Source organism: Perognathus longimembris, chromosome 3, assembly GCF_023159225.1.
Source record: "Perognathus longimembris pacificus isolate PPM17 chromosome 3, ASM2315922v1, whole genome shotgun sequence".
NCBI classification, from domain to species: domain Eukaryota; kingdom Metazoa; phylum Chordata; class Mammalia; order Rodentia; family Heteromyidae; genus Perognathus; species Perognathus longimembris.
Genome location: NC_063163.1, coordinates 95667953 through 95686249, shown reverse-complemented (window position 1 = coordinate 95686249; position 18297 = coordinate 95667953). Strand labels below are relative to the sequence as shown.

The window sequence follows — 18297 nt, the reverse complement described above, 5'->3', positions numbered from 1 at the left end:
AGGAGCCTGGGAACTGGCCTTTGTTTCCCAACTGCTGTATGAGTCTGGGCAGGTTGTTGTTATAGTTGGCTTATTTCACAATGTTGAGGTTTGAACTCAAGGCCTCACCCTTGCTAGGCAAGCACTCTACCACTAGAATTATACTCCCAGTCGTTTTTGCTTTAGTTATTTTTGCGATAGGATCTTGCATTTTTGTCCAGGCCAGTCTTACATCCTCCTTTCTCCACCTCCTGACTGGCTAGAATTATAGTATGCTCCACCAGGCTCAGCTTATTGATTGACATAGGGTCTTTGCTAACAGCTTGCCTAGACCAGTCTCAAACCACGATCCTCTCCTGGTTGCCTCCCATGTGGCTAGAATTATGAGCAACCAAAACCAGACCATGATTTCCTTCCTTCCTTCCTTCCTTCCTTCCTTCCTTCCTTCCTTCCTTCCTTCCTTCCTTCCTTCCTTTTCCTTTTTGCCTTCCCGTCCCTCCCTCCCTCTCTTCCCCCCCTTCCTTCCTCCTTTCCTTCCTTCGTATGTGAGACATAAGAGCTTCTTGAGTGCTGGGCAAGCTCTCTACCACTGAGTTATGTCAGCTCCAAATCTACTGGGATCAGTCTTTGCCTGTACTGCTATGGTGTGTTTGTTCTCAGGAGAAGTTTCAATTTTGTTTGTGGATTTATTTAGGTTGGGGGGGGGGCAGGAGAGTTGTGTTTTTCTGGGAATCTAGGTTGTAGTTTTATATGGATATTCGTTACTGCCATATTACAGTACTATTATTTTTTCCCCCTGGGCCTGGGGCTTGAACTAAAGGCTAGGGCACTGTCTCTGAACTTTTTTTTTTTTTTTTTTTTGCTGAAAGCTAGAGCTCTATTACTTGAACATAGCTCCATTTCTGGCTTTTGGGGGGGTAGTTTATTGGAGATAAGAGTTTCACAGACTTTTCTGCCCAGGCTGGCATTAAACCGAGATCCTTATATCTCAGTCTCTTAAGTAGCTAGGATTACGGGCTTGAGCCACCAGTACTGGCTCTCCTTATTTGTTTGTTTTGCCAGTCCTGGGGCTTGGACTAAAGGCCTGAGCACTGTCCCTGGCTTCTTTTTGCTCAAGGCTAGCACTCTACCTCTTGAGTCACAGCACCAGTTCTGGCTTTTTCTGTTTATGTGGTGCTGAGGAATCGAACCCAGGGCTTCGTGCATGCTAGGCAAGCACTATACCTCTAAGCCACATCCCAGCCCTATTTATTTATTTATTTATGCGGGTCCTGAACTCTGGGCCTGGACAGTGGCCCTGAGCTCCTTTTGCTCAAAGCTAGCACTCTACCTCTGGAGCCACACTGCTACTTCTGGCTTTTCCTATGATTTAATTGTAAATAAAAGTCTCACAGACTTTCCTGGCCAGGCTGGCTTTGAACTGCAATCCTCACATCTCAGCCTCCTGAGTAGCTAGAATTACAGGTCGGAACCACCACTGTCCAGCTTCCTTTTTACTCTTGATTAGTCATAATCCCTGCGATCCTTCAAAGTCTGTATTTTTCTAATTCATCATTTGTTCTCTGGGTTCATTCTTTCATTCTGTTCACTCAGTTGGGCCAGCAAGCTGTCAGTTCATGTCCTTCCTTTGCCTGTGTCCCCATTAAGTGAAACTCTAGCTAGTTCCCATGTTCTGGCTAGTTCTAGCTAGTTCTTTGTGTTCCTCCCTCTGGATGGACCTTGTTTTTATGTGTTGTGTGGCCAGTGAGCTGATTAGAGTTTATGGTTCCAAATGTTTCAAGTGTCTCCCACCCACCCATTATCTTTTCGTTTTCAAATTCTAACTTAATTACTTTGGGGTTAGAGTACAAGGTTTGAATGATATCAGTTCTTTGCAATGTGGAGGGCTCAGCCAATTTGCATAAGTATTCCACATGTGCACCTCTTTCTGGTGGAGACTGAGGCACAGCTGCACATGTAAATGGGTCACGGGGTCATGCACATCCACCGACTGCAACTCCACTGTGTCAGTGTTATGGCCGTGGTCTCTGAAAGTACACTGGATGTGGTGCTGGCTTTCTCCTTACCTTTCCCCTAGGACTTGCCCCTTTTTGCTTTATGCATTTGAAAGCCATCTTAGGAACAAGCACAGGTAAAGAGATCATCTCCTGCTCATTGTCTTTTGGCACCCTTCTACCCCAACTGCTGTTTTCAAATATCCCTATGGCTCAGGCTGTTTCCTTTGGTTATATTTCCTTCTATAACTTTTGGGGTTTTCCAACCTTCCTGGCCCTCTAGATGGAGATGTGTCTATTCTAGGGCTGGGTCTCTCCAGCCTTTCTCCCCTAAGCCAAGGCTGTCCTTTGGGGCGACCTCATGGTGGCTCGTGCCAGTGACCTCTGGGTGTGTATGTGGGTATTGATGGTATCTGTGCTCTGGAGATGTAGCCATGGGGTCCACATTTTAGGGGTCTGTCTTCTGCAGGGCCATTAAGAAAGCAGCTTCCAGTCTAGTTATCGCCCATGTGGGGAAAGGTAGTTTCTTTGTTTTAGTTCTGTTCCAAATATCCCGCCGCGCCCCCCCCCCCCCGCCCCGGGCGATTTCCTCTTTGATCCATACCATAGTTTGTTAGAAGTAGATGAATTTCCAGATATTTGTTGATGTTGTAGGTGTCTTTAATCTCCTTTAATTTTGTTGTCAGTGACTGCCCTGTGCAGTCTCTGTGTAGGAACTTCTGGAGGCTGCTTTGGGCTCTGCACGTGGTGGATCTTGGAAAGAGACCACATGTGCTTGGCCAGGACTGGTGTTCTGCAGTTGTGGGGTGGAGTCTTCTGTCAGCATGACTTACTTAGGTCACTCCACATGGTCTGTAGTTCAAGTCTTCATTCTTTCTTACGGATTACCTTTGTCTAGTTTTCTCCCCGTTCCTGGTGGAAGATCTTACATTGTCTGCCTGCCATGCCTGTTTCTTCCTTTAGTTCTGCCAATTTTGCTTCATGATTTTTTTTGTCAGCCCTGGGGCTTGAACTCAGGGCCTGAGCACTGTCCTTGGCTTCTTTGTGCTCTAGGTTAGCACTCTACCACTTGAGCCACAGCGTCACTTCTGGCCTTTTCTGTTTATGTGGTGCTAAAGAATCGAACTCAGGACTTCATGCATGCTAAGTAAGCACTCTACTGCTAAGCCACATTCCCAGCCCTGCTTCATGATTTTTTTTTCCAGTCTTGGGGCTTGAACTCAGGGTCTGAGCACTGTCCCTGGCTTTTTTTTTTTTTGCTTAAGGCTAGCACTCTGCCACTTGAGCCACAGTGCCACTTCTGGCCATTTTCTGTATATGTGGTTCTGAGGAATGGAACCCAGGGCTTTATGTATGCTAGGCAAGCACTTTGCCACTAGGCCACACCTGTGGCTCATGTCTGTAATCCTAGCTACTCAAGAGGTTAAATCTGAGGATTGCAGTTTAAAGCCAATACCAGCAGAAAAGTCTCCATGAAACTTATCTCCAATTAATTATTCAAAAACTGGAAGTGGAACTGTGGCTCAAAGTGGTAGAATGCTAGCTTTGAGCAAACAAGCTCAGGGACAGCTCCCAGGCCCTGAGTTCAAGTCCCACAACTGACAAAAAAAAGCATTGTTAGATATTTTAATTGTCATCTGAACACTATAGAATATACTTAGACACACCTTGATGATACAGCCTTACACGTATGCCTAGGCTACACAGCATGACTCTTATCTATTCGGGGTTTTTATTCCCTTGGTGGTACTGGGGATTGAATCCACTCCACTTGCTAGGCAAGGGCTGACTAGTACTTCACACACACACACACACACACACACACACACACACACACACACACACACACACACCACCAGCCCTTTTGTGCTTCCATTATTTTTCAGGTAGGGTCTTACATTTTTGCTTAGGGCTGTCCTCAGATCCCGATCCTTGAGATTATTGCTTCTGGAATATCTGGGATTATAGGTAGTGTAGCTTCAATAACTCTGCTCAGCCTTATTCAGTCTGTTAACCAGAACATCATTAATCTGGCTGTTTGTGACTTCATCTTCTTTTTAGCATTTCATTAAATTTGCTCTCTGCACTTTTCAGCTATACCGACTGTTTTATTCCTGAATGATTGTTCATGGGTGAAAAATATACATCTTACCAACATTTTTGTAGAGCCATTGTTGTCCACACCCCATCTCACAATGTAAACCTGTGTCCTAGTAACCTCCATTCACCCACCCTGACCCTCTGCTGCTGCTGCAGTGTATGAGACCGCTGCACACATCATAAACTCCACCTTACAATATCATGAATATTAATTTTGATTATTTTCAAGATGGAGACTCATTTTATGTCTGAGCTGGCCTGGACTATAATCTTCTGCTTTGTGTTTCTGTCACCAGGATGGCAAATTCACAGAACTGTGCCCAGCCATTGGTGGAGCCAGAGTCTTGAGAACTTTCTCTCTTCTTTTTGTTCTTTTCTTTTTTCTTTCTTCCTCCCAACCTCTGCTTCCCAAGGAGCAAGGATTACAGGCTTGAGCCCTTGCATTGGGCTGAGGGATGAGGCTTTGTTTATTCTTCTGTATGAACTTTGGTGCATCTGTGTGTTTGTGTGTTTGACGCTTGAAGCCAGAGAATGTGGACACTGTTCTTCATACTTTTTAGAAATGCTCTTCATGGTTTCTGGTGAGAATTCATAGTGTCTGCTTATTGTTACTGCCATCCATTCAATATGTCATAGTCCATGCCTGTCCGAGATTTGCTTTTTTTTTTTTTTGCCAGTCTTGGGGCTTGGACTCAGGGCCTGAGCACTGTCCCTGGCTTCTTTTTGCTCAAGGCTAGCACTTTACCGCTTGAGCCACAGCACCACTTCCAGCTTTTTCTGTTTATGTGGTGCTGAGGAATTGAACCCAGGGCTTCATGCATACTAGGCAAGCACTCTACTGCTAAGCCACATTCCTAGCCCTGAGGTTCGCTTTTTAACCTGTGGTTTTCTATAGTTTGAATATTATGTGCCTGGGTCTATAAACTGGTGTTTCCTATTAAAACTGGGGAAATTTAGCCATTTTTACTTAAATATTTTCTCCTGATCATTTTTACTTTTTGTACTTTCTGTGGTGATTTTCTTAAGTTACACAGGTTGATATTGCCTGAGGCTCTGTTCACTGCTTTTTTTTTTTTTTTTTTTTTTTTGGTGCTGGTCCTAGTCCTTGAACTCTGGTTCTGGGCACTGTCCCTGAGCTTTTGTGTTCAAGGGTAGTGCACTATCCCTTGAGCCACAGCTCTACTTCCAGTTTTCTGGTGGTTAATTGGAGATAAGAATCTCACAGATGGGGCTGGGAATGTGGCTTAGTGGTAGAGTGCTTGCCTAGCATACATGAAGCCCTGGGTTTGATTCCTCAGCACCACAAACACAGAAAAGGCCAGAAGTGGCACTGTGGCTCAAGTGGTAGAGTGCTAGTCTTGAGCAAAAAGAAGCCAGGGACAGTGCTGAGACTCTGAGTTCAAGTCCCAGGACTGGCAAAAAAAAAAATAATAATAATCTCACAGACTTTTCTGCCTGGGCTGGCTTTGAACTGTGATCCTCAGTTCTCAGTCTCCTAAGTAGTTAGGATTACAGGCAGGAGACACCAGTGCCTGGCATCTAGATAATTTTTGTAATTATTTGAATGTTTTTCTTCCATTAAAATTTTTTTTTTTTTGGCCAGTCCTGGGCCTTGGACTTAGGGCCTGAGCACCATCCCTGGCTTCTTTTTGCTCAAGGCTAGCACTCTGCCACTTGAGCCACAGCGCCACTTCTGGCCGTTTTCTATATATGTGGTGCTGGGGAATCAAACCCAGGGCCTCATGTATACAAGGCAAGCACTCTTGCCACTAGGCCATATCCCCAGCCCCCATTAAAAAATTGAATAGCTTCTTTTGTTTTCTATTAGCATATATCAAGTATATAAAGAGGCTTCATTGTGATATTTCCATACATGTATGTAATGTATTTTGATCAAATTCACCCTATTACCCTTATCCCCTATCACCTTTTCTTTTGTATGTGTGTTGGTATTGGGACTTGAACTTAAGGTCTGGGTGCTGTCTTTTTAGTTTTTTCACTCAAAGCCATTATTCTACCACTTGAGCCACAGTTGTACTTCTAGCTTTTTCTGGTGGTTAATTGGAGATAAGACTTTTCTGCCCAGACTGGCTTCAAACCATGATCCTCAGATCTCAGCCTCCTGAGTAGCTAGGATTACAGTTGTGAGACATTTGTAACCTGGCCTTCCTCACCTTCTTCTAAATATTTGAAATGTTCATCAATATCGATGTCATTTTAGGTTAGCTTCTATTTACTGGCTAATTTTTCTCCCTTCACTATGGGTCATATATTTTGCTTCTTTACAAGTCTAGTAAAGTTTTGTGTGTGTGGTAGATATTGTAATTGATACATGATAGAGACTCATTTTGTTATTTTGTTCTGAAATAGTTACTCTTTTTTTTTTTTCTAGCAGACAGTTCAGTCACTGGCTATTCAACTTGAACTTGTGTACCCAAGTTGGCTTTGTGCTTTGTTTGGGTAGCTCTGTGGAAGTCATTCTCAGGTTCCTTTAGTGTGGCAGAACTAAATTCCCAAACTCTGCCTACCTTCAGACTTTTCTAGGGCTTTGTACAAGCCCAAGATGGGATCTTTATTCCTGAAATGCACCATTCTGGAATCTCAGCTGGTCTTGGTTTATTACTGTCAACCTCTCCTACATGTTCCATTTGACCCGACAGCAGCTCCTCTCTGGCAGGCCTGTGTAGTTTGCTATAAGTATGGATAGTCTAGCTCTTGAATAAGGACTCATGGGGAACCCATATATAATCATCCCTCTTCACCCCAAAATATTGTAGTTCCCTCATCCCCACCATCTTATCCTCACAAATTCCAACCCTCTAGCTGCCTCAGGTTCTGTTGTCTGTCTTCTGAGCTTTATGGTCACCATGTTCTGCCTGAAGTCGTGACCAGAACATTGTCCCCAGACAGAGAACATTAGGACCTCTGCTTCCTGTTCTAGGGCCTAGAAGCCATTGCCGTCTGCAGTGGTTCAGTTTCTTGGTTGTTTCATCAACTAGTCTGCAATATTTACACTCCTGATAGCACTTCCCTGTTCTTCTCGCTGTATGAAAGATGAATCTATTTATTTGCCAACGGACAGTCCTGTTTCTTTATCATGAATTGGGCCCTTTATCATTACTAACGACAGTGTATGATTTTTACTTTTCAGGGCTCCACATTCCATTTTTCCTGTCCCTGTTTGCATTCTCCTGGTTCATCCCCTAATCCTCCCTGCAGAGAACTTATATAGAACACAGAAATCCAATCAGAAAGCTATTGAGTACATGTATACTTTTATTACTTCGTATTACTCATATTCATATTATGAAGAGTAATTACTAAGAAATGGAAGTAAAAGGTTATCTCCAGAGAGAGACAAGAGGGAAATATTTATGGTGAGTTACAGATTATCTCTCAGATGTAAGGTTGACCTCAGATGACAAACAATGAGCAAAGCAGTTGAACTTAACCATCTTTCTCATTCCCTCCTAGATTTTGTTGGTTACATAACAGGCTCTATACCCATAATCCCCATATGTTTTAGACCTAATCCTGCAGGTAAGTAGATTCAGAGTTGTCTGCCAGACCATTTGCTATAGTTCTCTGATTCTCTCTTCCAAGACTGGAGTTAATCTTCTTGTTCTTCCAGAAAAACTTAAGGGAGCAATATTCTTTGAGTTCTTACATGTTCAAAAATGTCTCTCTATTGTTTGTACAAGTGAGTGACAGTTTGGCTAGGTATAAAGTCCTTGGACCACGCTTCCCTTCTCAGCCTCTGTGAACATCACTCCATGGTCCCCTGGCACAGATATGGCTCTGGAACTTTCCAAGGACAGCCAAAACTCTACCTTCATTATTAGTAGTCTTTTTTTTTTAATCTTGCTACCAAAAGGACTTTGTTGGCTAATAAGCCTAATAATTCTACTAGAGCATATCATAATATTGACCATTCTATAGCCTTTCCTTAGACTTAAATCAGAAGACTTCAATTTCAAGAACATGCCAGCTCTCTCGTTGCCCTCCCTTTTTCCCAGTCCTAGGCCTGAGTGCTGTCCCTGAGCTCCTTTTGTTCAAACCTAGCACTCCCCCTTGAGCCACAGCTCCACTTCTGTGATTTAATTGGAGATAAGAGTCTCACAGACATTCCTGCCTGTCCAGGCTTCAAACCACGATCCTCAGATCTCAGCCTTCTGAGTAGCTAGGATTACAAATGAGAGCCACTATCTCCTGTCCATTTTGACTCTTAGTTTTCCTCCCATTTTGCTTGTTTCATCCTTCTTGCTGTCTACATTCTTTCTTGTTTTATTCTGGGTCTTCTGTTCTTCCTTTCATTTCAAATACTTTCTTCTAGATCTTTCCTGAGATCTGCCAGGTTAGTCTCCTTAGAGCTTTGCTGCTTTGGATTCTGGTTTTGTAAAGATGCTTTGTAGAGATACTTTATTAAGCTTTGTTAATTTATAGCTAAATTGCCAAGTGACTATTTCTACTGGCTTCTGGGGTTGCCTTTTATTTTCCCCCTTTCTTTCCTTCTTTTTCCTTGTGTTATCTCTGGAAAGACGAGTAATTTTCAACTGAGGATGGTTTGGCCCTATTAGGAGGCATTTAGAAAAAAATAGGAGAGGCTGAGAATGTGGCTAAGTGGTAGAGTGCTTGCCTAGCATTCATGAAGCCCTGGGTTCCTCAGTACCACATTAACAGAAAAGGCCGGAGGTGGTGCTGTAAAGCTCAGGGATAGTGCCCAGGCCTGGAGTTCAAGCCCCAGAATTTGCAAAAAGAAAAAGAAAGAGGGAGGGAGGGAGGGAGGGAGGGAGGAAAGGAGGAAGAAGGAAGAGAAGAAAAGAAAAAAGTAGGAGCAATAGAAAGAGCTCATGGTTCTTGGGTCAGGCCACACACTGGTGAAGAAAATGGCTGTGCTTGGACATCATCGTGATGGGAAATGCCATTTGTGGAGTGACAGTGGCAGCTATTGCCCCACAATCAACAGGCCAATTCCACATAACCAAGAATGCTATGTATAGTCAGTTTTTCATTACTATAGCAAAATACTCGAGGCAAAAACTTACTTATATCAAAATTCTGGAAGATTGAAATGTCACATTGATTTGGCCTCTGTGAGGGCCTAACGCTGGATGCTGTCCCCTCATGATAGGGATATATGTAGAGGAATAGATGCCCTCACCGGACAGGAAGCCAGAGAGGCGGGGGGTCCAGAGTGCACTTGAGAGGTTAGACCTGGCAGGTTAGATCCCTACTTCTAAAGGTTCCATCTAATCCTCACCCCACTGCGGGCCAAGCTCCTGACACACGATAGAGGGGAGCACTTAAATGTACTCAGACCATAGCATCTTGGGACCAGGAAGGAAGCCCTGACTCCCTGGGGTAGGGGAGAAGGGGTTCCCTGCTTGCTGCCTGGAGCATGGTGTGGGGCAGCGGGAGACTTCATGCTCCTCCAGCACTGAGGTTGGGGTAATTGGTCCCCAGACAGAGGCCAGATCCTGGATAGCACCATTGGACAGAACATGCCTGTGTGAGTCCTTACCTTGTCCAGTGTCCTGCTCTTTTCTGAGAACCAGGCTAGGCACTAGGTCTTACATCTGGGAGTGCTTCTCCCAGCTTCTCCTTCCACCTCCATTGTTGTCTTACTCCATGTGGTTGCTACCACAAAATGCCTGAGTTGGAGTACTTGATAGAGAATAGAGGTTTTCTGGCTCACAGTTCTGGAAGCTGGAAATCCGGGAGCATGGTGCTGGCATCTGACAAGGGCCTTCCTACTGCTGAATGACAATATGACAAGATGGAGCAGCAGTCAAGCTCAGTCTCTTTCTCTTCCAGGAAACCACTAAATGCTATCATAGAGACTCCATTCTCTGCCCTCATCAGATCCTAGATGCCTCCCACAGATCCCAACACCCAGATACCATCAATATATGAATTTGTGAAGCAGCCTGTCCACACCCTGGGAGTTCCCAGTCACATTTTTTCAGGGTTCCACTTACCTCTACAGAGTTCGCATTCCTCATTCTCAAGCTTTGGGGTGCTGGCCAAGGTTCTATATGTCACCCTTAGGCTAGAAAGCTCACCTCTGTCTAGATGCTAGATGCAACATGTTCCCCATGCTGAGGGCCCCAAGACCCAGCCCCAAGCTCTCCCCCATGGGCTGGGCCTCCCAATCTACTGGTCAGAGAGCCACTTACTGATAAGGGCTGGCCCGGGCCAGCAACTCTGCAGGGAAGGGTGGAAATCCATCACAGAGGAGGAGGCCAGCTTGTCCTCCCAGATTCTGTCACTTTCCTGATTCCCAACTGCAAGGCAGGGAGGGACGGGGGTTATCCATGGCTGAGTACCTCATCCTTGGGTCTACCAGTGCCCTCACTGATGCTTTTCTCTTGTGTCTTGCAGGTGTGCACCACTCATGAACTCACTAATCCAGGGATCTCTGAGGTCACAATCCGGCCTGACCACAAGATCCTGGCCACAGCAGGCTGGGACCATCGCGTCCGGGTGTTTCACTGGAGGACAATGAAGCCTCTGGCCGTGCTGGGCTTCCATAGCGCTTCTGTCCACTGTGTGGCCTTCGCTGCTGACAGCTTGCTGGCTGCAGGGTCCAAGGACCAGCGAATCAGTGTCTGGTCTCTCTACCGACCACGTGACTCAGCCGCAGCCGCTGTGGGAGAGTCCGAGGTGGGAGGCAGGCATCTCACTGCAGCCTGACCCTGTCCTGTGGAAACTGACCCTCTGCTGGGCACCAGCGGCTCACGCCTGTAACCCTAGCTATTCAGGACGCTGAGATCTGAGGATCGAAAGACTTTTTAAATTTTTTTATTGGTATTATAAAGGTGATGTACAAAGGAGTTACAGTTATATAAATCAGGTAGAGTCCATTTCTTTTTTTTTTTTTTTTTGCCAGTCCTGGGGCTTGAACTCAGGGCCTGAGCACTGTCCCTGGCTTCTTTTTGCTCAAGGGTAGCACTCTACCATTTGAGCCACAGCACCACTTCTGGCATTTTCTATACATATGGTGCTGAGGAATCGAACCTGGGCTTCATGTATATGAGGCAAGTACTCTACCACTAGGCCATATTCCCAGCACCAAGTCCATTTCTTTTTAAACAATGTCACCCCTTCCCTGGCTCTCTCCCAGGACCTCCCCCCCCACCATCCCCACCCACAAGTTGTATAGTTCATTTTCAACATAGTGTCCAGTGAGTACCACTGCTGCATTTTGAGGATCAAAGTTTGAAGCCAACCCAGGGAAGAAAATCTATGAGACTCTTATCTCCAATTAAACAGCAAAAAGCCAGAAGTGGAGCTGTGCCTCAAGCCACGGAACACCAGTCAGTAGTGAAAAACCTAATGGAGAGCACCCAGGTCCCGAGTTCAAGCCCCAGTGTCAGTACAAAATAAAAAACAAACTGATGATCCTCCCTTTCTTCATCAGCTTCACTGTTCGTTTCATGAACTGCATCATCTGTGTGACCGTGAACCTGGTGACCGGGCCAGACACCTGGCACCGATGGCTTGGAGCAAGCCATGGTGTGGGCCTGGCACCATTGCCAACTGGAGGGTATCACAATAAATTTCCATTGCAAACCTGTAGGCTCAAGATGTGAACTCTCTGGGGAGACATCCCCAGAGCCCCTGTAGTCACAGCTTCCTGCCAGTGTCTCCCTGGCAAAAATGGTCAGGAACTCCTAATGCCTCGGGCTGGGACCAGAATTGAGAAAGGGATCTTAGTGAACTCCCTCGAGAACGAGATAGAAAAGGGACCAGGAAGGAGCAGCCACAGCGGGTAGGGCAGTGGGGGCCTGTGATGCAGAGAGAGGGGCCAGACACTGGACGAGGGAAGGAGGTGCCTGTCCACACAGGGCAAGGTGAAAGGGGTTGGAGCCGTCTCTGCTGAGCCTGGCAAGGAGGACATGGGCCCTCTGAGGATCGGGGCACAAGCAGAACTGTGCAAACACCAAGCACCAATGCCATGAAAACTAGGGATGACTCCCACAACTGCCTCCTGCCCCTGGTGGCCGGCTGAGCATCCTGTCAAGTGGGCATTGTGTGGGGAGGGGTGGGACCCTAGAAGTAGGGATTCAACCTATGGACAGATCCCTAGGAAGGGGGGACCGTAGACCTCTGCTCTTCCATCATGACCAGAAGAGCCTCCTGTGCTTGACAAAGAGCTGGAGCCCCTACCCTGGGATGGGGGAGGGGCCTGCCCTCTAAGATGCTGTTGACCTCAGGCCCCCGCAGGCCTGTATGTCTCTAGGTAGACTCCATAGCCAGTGTGCAGAGTTGGGGTGTCCATGCAGAAAGTTATCTTAGCAGCAGACAGCCTGGTGTCTCCAGCTTAAATCAACAGAAGTCTGGGGAGCACGTGTGGGAGGGAATGAACGGTATGGGGACCAGGTGGCTGGAGTGTGAAACAAGTCAGATTATTAATTGAGACGACCCCGGTGCTGAGGGCCTGGGTTCGGTGTTGGAGCTCCAGAGCTAGGAAGAGCTGAGATCCGGGTTGGTGGCAAATTGTCACATACTCAGCTGGGCACTGGTAGGCTCATACTTGTAACCCGAGCTACTCAGGAGGCTGACATCTGAGGATCATGGTTCGAAGCCAGCCCAGGCAGGCAAGTCCATGAGATTCTTATTTGTGACAGAGTTCTAGCTTGGAGCATAAAAGCTCAGAGACAACCCCCGGGCCCTGAGTTCAGGTCCCAGGACCAGCACAAACTCAGGAATTTGTAATGCCTACCTGCCTTGATATCCAGAAGAGAGGGGAACCCTGAAGCTGGGAGTCAGAATCTTGGGAGGAATTTGTCCTGTGAGGCCTGGGCATCCCCCACGTGAGGGGGGAGGGGTGCTGGGTGAGCCCAGGCTCCTCAAAGAGGGTTTGGTGGTTATTCTCTGTCCTTCAGAAGTGATGGCTGGGGGTGTGGCTTAGGGATAGAGTGCTTGTCTTGCAGGTATGGGACTCAGGAGTCCAACCTCAGTGCATGCGCACACACACACACGTGCACGCTTACACACAAGATAAAGTTACTATGGAAACTGCTGTCCCCAACCTGTGATCTGAATGCAGTGGGCTGCCAGCACCAATGGCTCACCCCTGTAATCCTAGGGTCTCAGGAAGCTGAGACCTGAAGGATCACAGTTAAAAGCCAAGCCAGCAAGAAAAGCCCACAAGATTCTATCTCCAATTATCTAGCAAAAGTAGGGCTGAAGGCACGGCTCGAGTAATGGAGCACCAGTGCTTAGTAAGCAAGCCAAGCAAGTGTGAGGCTCCTGAATTCAAGCCTTTGTACTGGTAAATAAGTACAATGTAGGTCACTGGTCTAGCATGGCAGGGATCAAGGAGGTGGCACTTAATTGCCAAAGACAAGAGTCTGAGTGGCAGAGACCTGTGGCAGAGCTGGAGGTCTCTAGAAATGGAGTGAGTGGGCCATGCATGGAGCAAAGTTGAATTGGCTGCAGAAGCAGGTACCTTGGGGATCAGCGGGGAGCAGGTGTGGCCCCTCAGCCATGGGCCCAGCACCCTCCGGCAATGTGTGTGGGGAGGCTCCATTCCCCTGAGAGACATCCCCCACCACCATGGCAGCAGCACACACTGCCGGCCTCCTTAAGCCTGTCCCAAATGCTGTCCTGTCAGGGTGTCAGCCTCTGCTCCCAACCCAGGAGCCCCTCGGAAACAGGGCCCTGGAACCTCTAGAATCAGGACAAGAGCCCATATGTCTCTCAAGAAGGTGGGGGACTGTACCTCATCCCCATCCCCGTGTACAGTACTATTGTCACAAAAATGAGCTGGTAGCCATGAGATGTGGTTCATACTCACAAGGTGTTGTGAGTGGACCTAGGTTTGCTAAATGCAGAATCGCTCTCTTCTAGAATTTATTATATTTATACAGTTATTTGCTGGTTCATTTACTAATTCACTTTGCAGTGCAAGAGATTGACTCTGGAACCATATACACACAGGGTAAGCGCTCAGCCACTTGAGTCATGTCCCCAGCCCTGATGGGTGGATTGATTTGAGCCAGTACTGGGGCTTGAATTCAGGGCATGGGCATTACCCCTTCACTTTTTTGCTTAAGTCTGATGCTCCACCACTTGAACCACAGCTCACTTCCTGCTTTGGGGTGGTTAATTGGAGGTAAGAGTCCCATGGGCTTCCTTGCCTAGGCTGGCTTCAGACCACAATTCTCAAATCTCTGTCTCCTGAGTAGCTAGGATTACAGGTGTGACCTATTGGCACCCCCACTCCCTCCCTTTGTATTTGGTGTGTGTGTGTGTGTGTGTGTGTGTGTGTGTGTGTGTGTGTGTGTGTGTGTGTATGTGTGTACTAAGGCTTGAACTCAGGGCTTGAGCACTGTTCCTTAGCTTTTTTTTTTTCTTTTTGCTCAAGGCTAGCACTCTACCACTTGAGCCACAGCTCTACTTCTGGCTTTTTGGTGGTTCATTGGCGATAAGAGCCTCACAGACTTTCTTATCTGGGCTGGATTCAAACCATGATCCTCAGACCTCACCCTCCTGAGTAGCTTAAATTATGAGCATGAGCCATTGGCACCCAACTGGCTCCCTTTTTATTTTTTGAGACAGGGTCTGCCTGACTTTGTCCGGGGTTGGCCCAAACTTGAGGTTTTCCTGCCTTTACCTCCAAAGACAGGGATTACAGGTGCACATACACATCATGCCCAGCTTCTTCCAGAATGTCTAGGGAGAGGTGTCGTTCATGAGCTGCCTGTGCCTTGCCTGGAGAAAACAAGGAAGTGAAGAGGAAGCATAGGAAGGGGTACAGACTGTACCAGATACCCCTCTCCCCCATTTTTGATAGTGCTAGGGTAGAGCCCAGGGCTTATCTATGATAAGGCAGCGCTTTGCCACTTAGCTACATCCTCCTCGATTCCTAGGTCCTAGTAGTGCAGGGTATAAATGGCAACATGGAGCTCAAGTCTAAGCCATTCAGTACTAAGCTAGGTGTGTCTTGTATCTCCATATGCAGAGATAGTCAGGCATCAACAGCTCTTAAACTCTCTATCTGACAGGTCCTTGGCTCCTCAGTGCATATGAGCCATGAGCCCTGTCAGGTGCCTAAGAGGGGCCCTCCAGGCAAATTCATGGCCTCTGAGACATTACTGGTACCATGTGGAAAGCTGGTGGCCTGGTCACTTATCTGAGCCCTTTCAAACAGCAACAGAGCTAACTCTGGTAGAACACTAGAGTCCAAGGCCTTGCCTGACTCATATCCAGACCTGGCCTGGGTAACCAGCCAGGATCTTTTGATGGGAGACGCAAATTGTTGTTTTTGTTTTGTTGGGGGTTTATTTTGGTCAGGGGCTTGAACTCAGGGCCTGGGCGCTATCCTTGAGCTTCTTTTGCTCAAGGCTACCACTCTACCAGCTTGAGCCACAGCTCTACTTTTGGCTTTTTGTTTTTTTGCCAGTCCTGGGACTTGAACTCAGGGCCTGAGCACTGTCCCTGGCTTCTTTTTGCTGAGGGCTAACACTACCATCTAAGCCACAGCGCCACTTCTGGCTTTTTCTGTTTATGTGGTGCTGAGGAATCGAACCCAGGGCTTCATGCATTCAAGGCAAGCACTCTACAGCTAAGCCATATTCCCAACCCTACTTTTGGCTTTTCTGTGTGATTAATTAGAGGTAAAAGTCTCACAGTCTTTCCTGCCCAGGCTGGCTTCAGACTGCAATCCTTAGCTCTCAGACTCCTGAGAGGAGGTGTGAGCCACTGGCACCCAGTTTTTCCTTCTGACTTTTTGCTGGCTAACTGGTGATGAGAGTCTCTCGGGTTTGGTTGCCTGGGCTGGCTTCACACTGCAATTCTAAGCTTCAGACTCTTGAATCGCTAGCATTATAGGTGTGAGCCACCAGTGCCCAGTCCGAAGTGATTGTAATAGCACAGTATATACAGTGGCCAAACTGAGGCTGCCCTACTGGGGACATCAGTATGATGTCTTCCACGCAAACATCTGCTTTCTGTCCTCTGGCAGGAATGAGGCCCAGGGCTGCAGCCAAGGTGCTGAGCAGAGGGAAGTGTGGCCCAGAGACCGCACTCAAGAGCCCATGCGCAGCGTTCCTGGGGCAGGGCTGGCGAGGGCAGGGCTGGCGATGGTGGCTCCCAGAGGCAGCATGGGCTCCCCAGCCCCACTGTAACAGGCGTCATGCTCACAGCAAGACATTTGTCAGTGATTCCAGTCCCATCAACTAGAGGGACACATTTCATTCATCCACCTCCAAATATCCATCCTTCCATCCTCCCTCCATCCTTCCTTCCTTCCTTCCTTCCTCCCTCTCTTTCTTCCTTCCTTCCTTCCTTCCTTCCTTCCTTCCTTCCTTCCTTCCTTCCTTTCTTTCTTTCTTTCTTTTTCTTTTGTTGGTTGTGGGTCTTGAACTCAGGTCCTGGGTGCTATGTCTGAGGCTCCTTGTGCTCAAGGCCAGCTGGTGCTCTACCACTTGAACCACAGCATCACTTCTAGTTTTTCCTGAATAGTTTATTGGAGATCAGCCTCACAGACGTTCCTGCCCAAGCTGGCTTCAAATGGAAATCCTCAGATCTCAGCCTCCTGAGTAGCTAGGATGACAGTCAAGAGCTGCCACTGCCCAGCTTGTAACATTCTTTTCTGTAGTGGTGTAAGTCACTCAGAACCATAGGAACCCTGTGTCAGAAATGATGGTGAACATGTCTTCATCAATGCTGACTGTGTTCTGTCGATTCTGCCATCATGTTCTTTCTGTTTTGTTTTGTTATGTTTGTTGTTTCCCCTAATCCAGACTGGCTTGGACCTCAAGATGCTCCTGCCTCAGCCTCTTGAATACTGAGATTGCAGGCCTGCACCACCACACCCAACCTTCCATTATGTTTGCACTGGAAGTATTTCCTGCATCAGGAGGGCAGGCAGGATGTGGCCATTCTCTACTTGGTGCCTCCCAGGGCTTTCGTCAAAGTGGAAGTGGGGCTAAGTTCCCTTGCCTAGCCCAATCCGAATGTTTTAGCTATGGAGCAGAACTGAACTCCAGAGGTGCTTTCCAGGCATTGTACCATGTCCTGTCCATCCACCTGTTCTACATAGTAGTAGACCTTCGTGGAGAACTGAGGTGACCTTGCAATGTTCCATTTAATAGCTTTGGTGGCCTAGGGTGGGATTCAGTTGCAGCTAAAAGGCCTGTGAAGTCCCCGAGAGCCATCCAGCCCTGTCTCCGGAACAGGGAGGAGCACCTCTGACCCAGGACCATCAAACCAGGATGGCCCCATGCCTGCAGCTGGAAGCTTGGCATCTTAATAGTATCCATCTAGGGCCCGGCACTGGTGGCTCTCACCTATAATCCTAGCTTCTGAGGAGCCTGAGATCTAAAGACCATAGTTCAAAGCTAGTCTGGGGAAGGAAAGTCCAGGAGAATCTTCTCTCCAATTAACCATCAGAAAACCAGAAGTGGAGCTGTGGTTCAAAGTGGTAGAGCACTAGCCTGAGTGAAAAGCTCAGGGATAGTGCCCACCAATCCCCTAGTTCAAGCCCCAGAACTGACCCCACCCCCCCAAAAAAAGTGTCCATGTGGTAAAACACCAGATATCACCTCCAGAGAGCTGCCCACCATGATGAGTGCCACCATCGATGAGACTTCTTGTTCCCCAGCTACCCTGAGAGGCAGTTCCACCCATACCCGCACCCACGCAGCAGGTGGGGAGCCACTGCACAACCTCTCCCTGCTGGTGGGTCCCTTGGGACAAGTGAGATCATCGGGCTGCAGACAGCCTAGCAGCAGGTGACACCAAAGGTGGCCTGGACTCACACTCAGATATTGAGGACTCATTGGACGCCAGCAGATTCTCTAAGAAAGGGGGAAAAAAACCCTCCTGACCCAAAGCACCCAGGGGAGCCGCTGCCACGGCGCTGGCTGTGCTGACGTGTGCTGCGTGTCTCCTCTCTGCTCGGCATTCTCCGCAGTGAGGTGCTCTCAGGTGTTTCCCACCTCTGTCTGCCAAGAAGCCACAGAGTTCCCTGTGCACAAAAGCACTGTTTGCACAAAGCGCAAACATCCCTTCGGGGGGTTCTTTAGAAATGCTTGATTCTCAACTAGGTAGAACTTCATGCGGAACCTTAGCGTGGCAGCTAATCTGGCATCGACGACAACATTCATGCTGAACTTGCCATGCACCTGTGCCCCGTGCAGGTGAGTTGCTGAGCTGAGCCAAGCTGCCAAGCCCACCAGTTCTGACGGCTCTGCGAGGGCACAAGTGCTCCAAG

General features: G+C 47.7%; 1 protein-coding gene across 3 annotated transcripts in view; it reads left to right on the top strand.

The window, feature by feature from the left end:
- The window catches only part of Gnb1l (G protein subunit beta 1 like), a 57109-nt gene extending 46221 nt beyond the window's left edge, over positions 1 to 10888 (top strand). For all 3 annotated transcript variants that reach the window (XM_048343473.1, XM_048343475.1, XM_048343476.1), the window contains exon 7: positions 10455 to 10888. In XM_048343473.1, coding sequence (XP_048199430.1) covers positions 10455 to 10766 — 312 coding nt within the window. In that variant the 3' untranslated portion in view covers positions 10767 to 10888. The remainder of the gene's footprint in view (positions 1 to 10454) is intronic.
- The last annotated feature ends 7409 nt before the right edge of the window (positions 10889 to 18297 follow it).